Source organism: Ambystoma mexicanum, chromosome 1q (assembly GCF_040938575.1).
Source record: "Ambystoma mexicanum isolate Mex_15411 chromosome 1q, UKY_AmexF1_1, whole genome shotgun sequence".
Lineage (NCBI taxonomy): Eukaryota > Metazoa > Chordata > Amphibia > Caudata > Ambystomatidae > Ambystoma > Ambystoma mexicanum.
This window is the reverse complement of record NC_090922.1, coordinates 931,610,281-931,622,703: the sequence shown is the minus strand read 5'-3', so window position 1 is coordinate 931,622,703 and position 12,423 is coordinate 931,610,281. Positions and strand designations below refer to the sequence as shown.

Below are 12,423 nucleotides of genomic sequence, written 5' to 3'. Positions count from 1 at the left end.
TGCCTAGATACCCCTGGGTTTGGTGTGCTATATAAATATCAAAATAAATAGTATAAGAGTTTCAAAGAAATATTGCACATGAATAGGCAGGTGAAAGCTGCATGCTCAAGTATGTTTGTTTATTGAGTTTATATAGCGCTTTACTCCAAAACGCTTTACAGTATAACAACAAGGTACAATAATGAAAGAAGCATATCTACAAACATGAAACAAACCAGTGGTACAGTATGTAGAACAATTTACTCAAAAGGAGGGGAAGGGGGGGAGGGGAGGGGAGAGGAGATGGGTGAAGGGGGTTTCAATGTCTGATCTGAGATCAGCAGGAGTGGGAGAAAGGGGGAGCGGAAGGGGGGGAAGCCCCCAGGGGACCTCCTACGCCCCTGGTGGTTTCAGTATTCAATTTGAGGTCAGCAGGAGGAGGGGGAAGGAGGGAAGGGAAGGGGGGCAGCGGGTTTGAGGGGGAGGAGAGTCAGGGGGGGAGTGGAGAAGAAGGACTTTCAGGGAGGAGCAGAAGGATGAGTAGGTGGGGGTGGAGCGGACAGAGAGAGGTAGGAAGTTCCAGTGGAGGGGGGCCAAGAGTTGGAAGGAGTGGAAGCGTGAGGAGGCACAAGGGGCTGGGGGTACAGTGAGAAGGTAGAGATCAGCTGAGCGGAGAGAGCGGGAGGGAGAGTAAAATGAGAGGAAGGAAGAAAGATGGGGGGGGCGAGGTCATGGAGAGATTTGTAGACGGGACAGAGGAATTGAAATTTCAATTGTGAGAGGAAGGGAAGCTAGCCGAGTTGAGAGAGTGAGGTAGAAATAGAGTCTCTAGGGCCAAGAAGACATAGAGTATGGATAGAGGAATGGTAGATGGATTTTAGGGGCGTCAGGTGAGAGACAGGGAGTCCAAAGGACGAGAGGAGCAGTATAAGAGGCGGGAGAAAATAAGGGAGGAGATTAGGAGTTTAGAAGCGTGGAAGGTAAGAGAGGAGCGGATCTTATAAGTATAAAGTGCATAGTGCCAAAATCGCCAAAGACTAACGTTAAAACTGAAAACTCCACCCATACTAAAATCACTGACATATAGCAATGGGCATTGAACACATGGAAATGAGCTGCCCAAAACCATAGTATAAATGTAGTGCTACGTGCTAATCAAACAACACATATAGTGAAGCAAACTCCACCCCACTATGACAGACAAGAAGTACTCCTCCAGTGGCGCTCAGCATTCTTTTAGCGGGTGCCTCGGGATGTGGTTGAAGAACACCACAAATGTTTACCAAAAGCAATTTCCCTCCAACATCACTAAAATATCTTCAAACAGTGATTAAAGGTAAGATAAAAATAACCCGGGCACTCGATTGCTCATGTGCAAAAATAGCTATTTTACTTGTTACAAAACGCACATAAAAGTAATCAAACATGGACTTACAAAGAAAGCTTTAGTTCCTAAAACAGAACAATAACGCCACGCATACCATCGCACTGTGGTGTGTGACCCTCCCAAGTGTGTTGCCCTTTTAAGGGAATGTGTCCCTCCCATGTGTTTTGCCCTTTTAACATGGGCCATGACTGTGCATCAGAACGGCTGAAGACTCCCAGAGAGGTATGACTGAGTCCGTCTCTCATTTAGGCCTGCGAGCCCACACCGTGAGAGCAATGGCCTGCATGCCATGACGCTGTGGGACCCTCGTGCGAGCAAGATGTTTTTTTTTTACTCTAACTTTTATTTCCTTTTTCATTTGTATACAGTTTTTGTTTTAATTTCTCATTTATTCCTTTTTTCATCCGTTTTATGTATCTTGCTGTTTTAAATTTGTTGAAGGTTAAATTTATTTCTTAGCCACATAACAATGAAAAAAAGAAAAAAAAATAAGGAATCTATTATCAACACGCAACACCAAAAATATCATAGTTCCTGTAGTATGTATGGTCTAACTTATACATTATTAGAACACCCTAGTAGTGTTTCTATGATGCTGATTGGTCAATCTGCGGGCTATACGCACTGGTATAGCCCGCAGATTGATTACAGGCGGTAGTTTGGGCTGCAACAAAGCTGTCGGCGGGCGGGGAGGTTTAGAAAAGTAGACGCGTTGCTTGGCATGTGTATTCCGGAACCGAAGAGTTAACTTTCCATTCCGAAATACACGTTTGCAGAGCAACGTGTGCACGTAGGAGCACAGAAGTGAAGGAAAGCAAGGAAAGCAATGGAAACGCTTTCCAAGTGTCAGGCTCACAAACCTGAAATAATGAAAGGAAATGAAAGAAAACGGTTTGCCTGCGCTTCAAATTGAAATGAGGCTGACATGAGCTGCAGTGCAGCGTAAGAGGGAATGCATGGAGAACTTTATATGACCAAGGAAACGAGAGGATTTGTTGCAGGCACTGATGAATGTTCAGTGGAGCCTAAAAATGTCAATGGGGAAATGTGCACATACAGGTAAGTAAATGAATAGCTGTTAAGTGAATGTATGTTCATGTTGAGCTTGTAGAAGTTTATTTAATTGCAAATTTGTGTGGAGTAGGTACTGCCTAACATTTGTGTAGTGGGGGGTAGGGGGGGGCACACCTGAAGTAAAATTAATTGGAACAGGGGGCAAGCATACCCACACCTGAATCCACTTTAGAACCATACTCCTCCCACCCTAGTACCTTCCACGACCCTATAAAAAAAATGAAACATGTTTAATTGAAGTACAAAAAATGTCTGCAACATTTTTTTTCATTTTGACATTTTTTGTACTTCAATTAAACATGTCTCATTTATTCAACTTTAATTAAGCAGTGAGGGTGTTCTAATAGCTTTATAGACCTGCAGCGAGTGCCGTACCATTAACTCGGTCTTCAGGGCCCATAACGCCCGGTACGGACCTCGCTGCAGGTCTATAAAGCTATAGTACATAACACTGACACATAGTTCATTCATTATCATAAAGTGCAAATGCAATTCTTATCAGGGGATCTATACTATAGCTTTATAGACCTGCAGCGAGGGCCGTACCGGGCGTTATGGGCCCGAGGTATGAGGGACCATAACGCCCCGTACGGCCCTCAGTTTTTAATTAAAGTAGATAAAATTAGGAATGATACATAAATGTTGCAGAAATTTAGTTTGCCTCTAGGGTTTGGTTTCCTAGGAGGTTAAATGATATCTGTGCCATTTTAGTAAATATACACCGAGTGTAGGAGCACAAAGTAGAAGCTGCTTTGTGGCAGGCATTGACTTGTTTGTGCCTTTTTATAGGGTAGTGGGAGGTAATTAGTATTGTGGAGTGCAGTATCTAAATGGTGAAACTACATGGAGGTGAGAGGATTTTTTTTTTACCAGGCAGCTCCTAATATTGGGGGTGTGGAGATTTTAAATGTTAAATGTATATGTAGGTTTCAGCATTTGTATTTTGTTTTCAGTAGGAAGGGGAATGCAGGTGTAAACTTAAAATATATATAAAATAAATTGAGATAGAAAATCAGAAATGCAACTGTGGCTTTGCACATAAATGTTAAGGAGTGTTTGACATGGGAATTGTTTGTAAGAAACATTTAATAATGTGCATTTACCGTTGATTGTTGCAGTTTGCTTAGGGAACGTTGTTTCGTTCTTTACAGCGTCTTGTAAGTGAAAAGGAAGCTTTTGTTCCTTTTGCTTCCATGAGGGTGCGGGGCCCCGTCAGGCACGCACACACAGCAACAAGCAAGTTAACTCTTGCTGGTACGTAATCAGACGCAGCCCAATACTGTGAATGGTGGCAGCTGCGGCGATTGAACTCTGGAGCCGGCAATTGAACTCCGGGCTAAAAGGCCGTTGGAGGTAAGCGGAGCATATTTTTATGGGCTATACTGAATCTGCAGGCTATACCAGTTCGTATAGCCGACAGATTAACCAATCAGGTTAGTGGAAACACCAACCACTAGGGTGTTCTAATATAGCTTTATACCAGGCGTTATGGGCCCTGAAGTGCGAGGGCTTTAAAACGAGGTCTGAGGGACCATAACGTCCGATACAGCTTGAGCTGCAGGTCTATAAAGCTATTAGAACACCCTCAATTTTTTATTACAGTAGAATAAATGAGACATGTTTAATTGAAATAGAAAACATTTCCAAATGATACATAAATGTTGCAGCCACAGTGGCTTCATTGTGGTTTTTTAATAGGGTGGTGGAAGGTGAGTGGGTGGGAGGAGTATGCAATTGAGGAGCAATTAGGTGTGTGTATGCCTGCCCAGTGTCCTAATTAAGCAATTTTCCTGTGCTTTTCTTTTTTTACACTACAAAAAACGTTAAAGCATTGCACATTTACATAGAGTAGCAAAACATTTCCAGCGTGCATCTGCACACACATAAACTTAGTATGCAATTCATCAACTTACATTTTCATGTTCTTCTTTTCCATTAATCATTCCCGTACAACGGTGCACGTGAAATGATTGCTGCGAAAAATGAAAGCACACACGTTCTACATTGTGAAAAAAATATGCTTTTACATGTCGGCTATTTCAAACGCTTTCCTTGCGAAAGCGTTTCTTCCTGCTTAACTTGAGTGGGCGGGGCTGCGTGGCTCACGTTGGTTTCCTACGTGTAATACGGAACGGAACGTTAACTCTTTCCGTTCCGCAATTACACGGAAACCAACTTTTCAGCTTTCAATGCCCAGAGCTGTGGGGCAGCCACTGGTAAGCAACTCCACTTACCATTGCGGGCTGTAATCAATCTGCGGGCTTTACTGGTTCGTATAGCCTGCGGATTGACCAATCAAAACCATGCAAACACCACTGGGGTGTTCTAATATAGCTTTATAGACCTGCAGCAAGGGCTGTATCGGGCGTTATGGGCCCTGAAGACCGAGTTAGTGATAGAATAAATGTTGCAGAAATGTATGGGTTTGGTTTCCTAGGAGGTTAGATGATATCTGTGCCATTTTAGTAAATATACACAGAGTGTATGAGCACAAAGTAGAAGCTGCTATATTTGTGTGGAGTAGGTACTGCCTAACATTTGTGTAGAGGGGGGGGAGCACACCTGAAGTAAAATTAATTGGAACAGGGGGCAAAAATACCCACACCTGAATCCACTTTAGAACCATACTCCTCCCACCCTAGCACCTTCCACCACCCTATAAAAAAAATGGAACATGTTTAATTGAAGTACAACAAATGTCTGCAACATTTATTTACCATTTTGCAATTTTTTGTACTTCAATGAAACATGTCTCATTTATTCAACTTTAATTAAGCAGTGAGGGTGTTCTAATAGCTTTATATACCTGCAGCTCGGGCCGTACTGGGCGTTATGGTCCCTCATACCTCGTTTTTAAAGCCCTCAGTCTTCAGGGCCCATAACGCCCGGTACGGCACTCGCTGCACGTCTATAAAGCTATTTTAGAACACCCTAGTGGTGTTTCCACTAACCTGATTGGTTAATCTGTGGGCTATATGAACTCGTATAGCCTGCAGATTCAGTATAGCCCGTAAAACATATCCTCTGCTTACCTACGACCGCATTGAGCAGACACCCAGCTCATTCTGCGGCATGGTGGGTAGTCACCATGCCGCTGACAGTGTCTTGATAGGAACTGTCTATAAAATAATAAACAAATGGATGCAGGCCAATTGGATGTGTCTGAATGACATAAAGACTGAACTGATGTTATTCGGATCCAGTCACCAATTGGCTAATCTGGGGGCGGATTATAAATCCTTTCAAATCCAGGACGCCAAAATTCTAGTGGCTTCCCAAGTAAAAACCCTGGGCATGATGGTCACCTCAGTGGTTAACTCGGACGCCCAGACCAACTATCTTCAGAAAAACACGGCTTATTACCTCAGGTTACTGAAATCGATCAAGTCTTTCTTAAATGAATGTAACCTGGCCACCATAGCCAGAGCCATTGTGTTATCCAGGCTCGACTATGGTAATGCTCTTCTGATAGGGGCATCCACTAAGGGTTTATCCAGATGCCTTGTGATTCAGAATGATGCGGTCAGGCTAGTCAGAAACCTGAAGAAGAGGGATCATGTTACAAGTGAAAGAGCCTCCATTGGCTCAGAGTTGAGGAACAAATAAAGTTTAAAGCTCTTTCATTGGTGCATAAGTGCCTTTACAGCAAAGCCCCAGATTACCTTATGAACAGTTTAGTGCCATACACACCTTTGAGACAATTACGATCTGAAGGTAAGTGTCTTCTGGTTGTACCCAAGTTCAAACTGAAAGCTGGGTTGGGCAGATCCTTCCTGGTGCTGGCCCCACAACTGTGGAATAACCTTCCTGAAGCATTAAGGTCGGAAAACAACCACCTGGCTTTCAGGAAGCGGCTTAAGACACGCCTTTTCAGATAAGGAACTCTGTGATCTAGGATCACAGTGCTAACATTCTGGTCTGGAAGAGGTCAGATCTTATGCCCGGCTGATTTGTGTTGTATTGTCCAAGCGCCCTGATGCCTGCGGGCTACCGGCGCTTTACAAGCATAAATACATACATACATACATACATTGAAGCCCAGAGTGCAATTGCCGGCGCCGGAGTTCAATTGCTGCAGCTGCCACCGGTCACAATATTGGGCTGCGTCTGAAAACGCATAAACACCAGCAAGAGTTAACTTGCTTGTTGCTGTGCGTGCATGCCTGACATGGCCCTGCCCCGTCACGGAAGCAAAAGGAACTAAAGCGTCCTTTTCACTTAGAAGATGCTGTAAAGAACGAAACAATGTTCCCTAAGCAAATTGCTACAATCAAAGGTAAATGCACATTATTAAACGTTCCTTACAAACAGTGCCCATGTCATTTTAACACTCTGTAATATTTATGTGCAAAGCCACAGTTGCATTTCTTATTTCATATTTTATATATATTTTAAGTTGGCACCTGCATTCCACTTCCTGCAAAAAACAAAATATAAATGCTGAAACCTACACATACATTTAAGATTTAAAATCTCCACCCCCCAATACTTACTAGCTGCCTGTCAAAAACAATATCCTCTCACCTGCATGTAGTTTCACTATTTAGATACTGCACCCCACAGTACTAATTACCTCCCACTGCCCTTTGAAAACACCACAAACAAGTCAATGCCTGCCACATAGCACCTTCTACTTTGTGCTCCTACACTCTGTGTATATTTACTAAAATGGCACAGATATCATTTAACCTCCTAGGAAACCAAACCCTAGATGCAAACTAAATTTCTGCAACATTTATGTATCATTAACTCGGTCTTCAGGGCCCTTAACGCCCGGTACGGCCCTTGCTGCAGGTCTATAAAGCTATAGTAAACATGTTAAGATAACTAATAATCTAATAACTAAATAATAACTTTAAAAAAAGGTTTTCACTACCATGGTATTCCATTGTACTCTCTTTTTAATCAACCTTGAATGGATGATAAGCTGATTTACCCCTGTTGGTTTTGTGACCTTCAGGCATGCACACAAAAATGCAGGCCAGCAGTGTTGCATTAACCCACCGAGCAAAGTTAGCAGTTTAAGAAATGGAGAACTCACGAATTATACTCCATCTTTATTGCGATCTTTCACTGTTCCAACTGAAATGCAAACATATTAACAAAAGTGAAATCCCAAACTCACCAATTTCTTTGGGTAATTCGGCAATGGAATTTCGAGATAAATCCAGAACAATAAGATTAGTAAACCTTGCGACAAAGGTGGGAATTTTCATTAGATTTGTTCTGTGCAGCTGCCATTCCTGAAGGTTGGTAAGTTTCCCCAAACAAGGAGGTAGATTCTAAAAATAAAAAAGTGAAATCCGTCAGACAACTTGTGCAAGAAAGAAAATATAATGCAGCTGATCTGTAAACCCCCTTTATTCAATGTACGTCTCCAATGTTTCTCAAATGGGTGTGTGTTTATATCTCAATTCAGGGGAGGTCATTTTGGTTTTAAAAGTGTAAATTGCACCGAGGCGATCACTTCTGTTTGCACTTAAGTGCCAAAGGTGCCGTTTTTTTACTCAAGTCAAGTGTAAAACATAAGCAGGGCCGGCCTGAGGGGCAGCAGCACCCTGGGCGAATTGGCGCCCCCCCCTCCCCCGTGCGCCCCCTCTCTCGTGGGTGTGGCCAGGGAGTGTCACTTTTTTTTTTAAAACATTCGCCCTCTGGCGAGGAGGTAATTCTAAGAATAGGGAGCATCAGCACCCTATTGTTCCTAAATGTGCTCTGCTGCCGCGGGCGCATTGATTAACATTGAGGCCCCTGCCGCCACTATGCCAGCTCAGGGGAGCCCTTGAAAGACTCCCCCGAGCTGACGTGGCGGGGGGCTAACGGTGCCTTTTGTTGGTGAAGGCGCCCGCGGCAGAGAGGCGCATTTGGTGACAATCGGGTGCTGGAAACCCGATTGACATTGAATGCGCCCGCCTGCTGCGCCTTCTCTTGCTATGCCAGCTTGGGGGAGCCCTTGAAAGACTCCCCCGAGCTGGCCTGGCAGGGGGCTAATGGTGCCTTTTGTTGGTGAAGGCGCCCGCGGCGGAGGGGCGCATTTGGTGACAATTGGGTGCTGAGCACCCGATTGACATTGAATGCGCCCGCCTGTTGCGCCTTCTCCCGCTACACCAGCTCGGGGAGCCCTTGAAAGACTCCCCCGATCTGGTGTGGCGGGGGCTAATGGCACCCAGGGGGTACGGCGCCCCGGGCAGTCGCCCGGCTCGCCCCCCTAAGGCCGGGCCTGAACATAAGCAAAATTCGCCTTTTCTCTTCACGTTTCGACTGTGGCTACGGAAACGTGTAAATAACGGTCACAAGTAACAATTGCAGGTGGCATTTACCATGGAATCCACCTGCTTTTACCAGGTGGTAATTTCAGGAAGATTCCATAGGGATCCAGTGCATTACCGCCAGCATGAACGATCAAGCTGGCAGTAATGCAATATTATGTATAAGTACTCATTAGTTTGCAGCTGACCCTGTGTTCATGTTTTTTGGTTTTGTGTTGTCCTTGGTCTATGGGCCTTATTACAACTCAGGCGGTAAGGGGTTTACGGCGCCGTAAACAGCGCCGACCCTTACCGCCTGAGTACGAGGTCCCTTAGCGCCATGGCGGATTTAACACCTGCTTTTAGCAGGTGTTAAAATCCATGGCGCTAAGGGACCATGGAGTTAATTACGCCACCGTAATTTACGGTGGCGTAATTAACGCCTTCCCCACTCCCATTATGCCCTATGGGGCAAGAATGGGGAAGGGTAAATGGGGATTGGGGACTTACCGCCCCGCCAAACTCGGAATGGGGCAGTAAGTCCGCCAACCACCATGGCGTAAACGTAGTTTACGCCATGGTGGTAAAGTCACGGCCCAGGCGGTAACTTACCGCCTGGGTCCTAATGAGGCCCTATGTCTCACTTCGCCCACACAATCATAAACTGGCTCGCCACTTGTTCTCCTCTTTGTGCTACTGCACAGGCACCTTTCTCGGCAATGCCTCTGCATCTGTAAATGTGCTATTGTAAGTCATTACTGATCGAAATTGGCCTCCCTGTTTTTCAAATAAATAAAAATACAAGTAATGCAGATACTTGTGTTAGGCAGGCGGCCATGTTATTTCCGCCCAGTTCCCCAGCTACACCTTAGAAATGTATGAAATCTGGTGGCTGGAAAAAAGTGGTGGTAAACAAGTTTCCTGCCATGTTATTTCCGCCCAGTTCCCCAGCTACACCTTAGAAATGTATGAAATCTGGTGGCTGGAAAAAAGTGGTGGTAAACAAGTTTCCTGCCACTCTTTGTGATGCACTGGACGCAGAAAATGACCTCATATACAGTGTTATTTGCACCGACCTTTCAGTTTTACTATGCTCTAATTTTTGCTTTCTTTTTCTCTGAAACGTTTTGCTTTGTTTCATTCTTTTGCCCTTTCATTTTCTCTCTTTGCTCTTTCACTCACTCTTTTGCTCCTTCACGCTTTTCCATTTACTTTTCCATTTTTACGCTTTCTTCTTTGAGCTCTTTCTCTCCCTCTCTCTTTTACTTCACACTTTCTTTTGCTATTTTTTGTCTTTCATTCACTCATTTATGCTATTTTGCTCTCTCTCTCTGCCACTCGGTCTCTCTTTTCTGTTTTCTCTCTTTTGAGCTCATTTGCTCGCTCACGTTCCTTTTCTCACACTCTAATTCACTCTCTCCCTTTTGATCTCCCTTTCACTCTGTTTTGCCCCTGACTCCTTCTTTTGCTTTTTCACACACTTTTTCTTTTGCAGGTTTTTTCCCTCTATTTTTGTTTAAAATTCTACTTGTGTCTTAATTTCGCATCAAGGAATATTTGTATTTTGTTACGTGTTATAAAATATCATTATTACACTAGCTTGTGAACCTGAGGTAATAGTGATGGTTATGTTGTCTTATGTTACTGGGACATACCGTACACCGCTGACATTTACATTGTCTCCAGGCACTGGCGGATGTCAAAGAGGGTTGTCGAGTGGGTTAGGTTAGTGGTGAGAGAGGGAAAGTACAAGATAGCTGTGCTGTTGCATTGATGAGTGCAGACGAGAAGTAACGTGAACCCTGCACGCAGGGCGGTTTCTAGGCGTTCTGTGTCAAAAGCATAGAGCCATTTGTGTCCAGAGGGGATCCTTGCATCCCTGTGGTGCTAGGATGCATTGTCCGAGGCTGTGATTTGTAAGTTAATTGTATAGATGTAGCATTCTTTTGTTTTATGTCTGTTAAGAGCGTGATTCTATTGATGTATGTGAGAGCTTAGCTGGTAAATGTATAGTGTGTTTGAACGTAGAGGTTGAGACTATTAGTGCAGGGGAGTAAGTGGAGGGCCCGGTGGGCAGTTTTGAGCATCCAGCCAGTGTGGCTATAGTGATGTCTTCATGATGGTGCCCTTTGAATAAGGTACTTGCGAGGAGATGTCTTGAGGCATCCTGGAATGGTCTATTAGTTTATCTCTGCCTGTGGACAGTGCAGTTATTGGTGCGGGTGTGAGTGGGGGAAGGCAGAGAGGAGAGGAAGACATAGGGAGCATGAAGAATAGTTCACAATTAGAGTTCAGCGTAGAGGTTCTAGAGAGGGCTGAGCCCTCGTGTGATCTAAGTGCTTTGGATTAAGGCGCTATATAAATAACACATCATTATCTCTATGGACAGCTCAACATGGTAGGAGGTCAAGGTGCAATATCAAGGTATCAGTCACATGAATTATGTTGCCCGTTCAAGAGCGAAAACACACTGGGGCACTAATTACATTGGTACCATGGGGAAAATCACAGTGAGATGCTAGGAAGCAAAACACTGAAGGCTAAAAAGTAGAGTTGGACACACAGGAGCAAATTACAGTGGAACACATGGGAGCAACTTCCAGTGGGGCACCTTGGAGCAGTACAGTTTAGGGAAGGAAGTGGAATGGTGAGCAGGTAAGCAAGGGGCACTGTAGTAAGGGAGAGCAATGACACACTTACCACAACATTTAAGGTTGTAAACAGATTGTTGTTGTGCTCCGTTTTTTAAGAAGGGGTGGGATCAAACGTCGACTGGTGCTGAGGGGTTTCTCTAGAAACAATAGGATAGGGTCTTTTTGATGGAAACAGTGTCTAAGATGGGGTGAGGTGTGGGGGGCTGCACTTCCCTCAAGAGTGGGACTCAAGGCAGGGGCATGCACTTCTCCAAGTGAAACAAGTAAATAGGTTTTTTAATCAAAGCTTAAATGTTTCACCTGGCGTAGAAAGAAGGGGATGGTGCCTGGTCCCAAAATATACCAACCACCAGTGGTGGCTGGAGAGTTGTTTTATTGGAGGGTGTAAATATCTGCCACAAATATGCGATTGCGACCAAGCATAGCAAGGGGGCACGAACTAACAAACATAGGTTTGGGAGGGTCAGGGGGATTCTTCCCCCTCCCATGAGAAAATGTTTTGAATAATGGGTTAAAATGGTGCATTACACAGCAGACTTTCTGTGAAAATTTGTGTGGAAGGCCAGACAGTTTGCAATTGGTTTTGTAGGGTGTAGGGGTAACCCATGGAAAAATGTACAGTAGATGCAAGTCACCAAAAGTGCAACAGTGCATTTCCCAATACATTGCCATGCTGGTCCCTTCAATATATGCCAGTATAAAAAACATTTTCATGCTGGCTGTGCCCACACATTTCCATGCTGGCTCCACCAACATATGCTAGCAATCCCATATACAAACATACTCATGTTCGCTTTGAGATGTTTTTTTATAGTATAATTACTGGCACTAGGCACAATGATGGCTCTGCCAATATATGCCAGTACTCCTATGTAAGAAAACACTCCTGTTGGTTTGGCCATTAAAAGTGACATGTCACAATAAGAAAACATGTAAGCCAGTCTAGATCCATATGAACACTCATCCTTGCTTCATCATAGATGCTCAGTTGATAAAAGGTCATGCTGCAGTAAGAAATATACAGCCCGCTACACCAAAACGTCAGTCTAGTGAGGTAATACTACTTATCATGCTTGCTTTATCA

The 12,423-nt window shown here is 44.2% G+C and overlaps 1 protein-coding gene across 1 annotated transcript in view; it reads right to left on the bottom strand.

Moving 5' to 3' along the window:
• The window catches only part of LRRC39 (leucine rich repeat containing 39), a 207,233-nt gene that overhangs the window by 140,474 nt on the left and 54,336 nt on the right, over positions 1–12,423 (bottom strand). Inside the window, exon 4 of the mRNA XM_069641590.1 lies at positions 7,566–7,722. Coding sequence (XP_069497691.1) covers positions 7,566–7,722 — 157 coding nt within the window. The remainder of the gene's footprint in view (positions 1–7,565; positions 7,723–12,423) is intronic.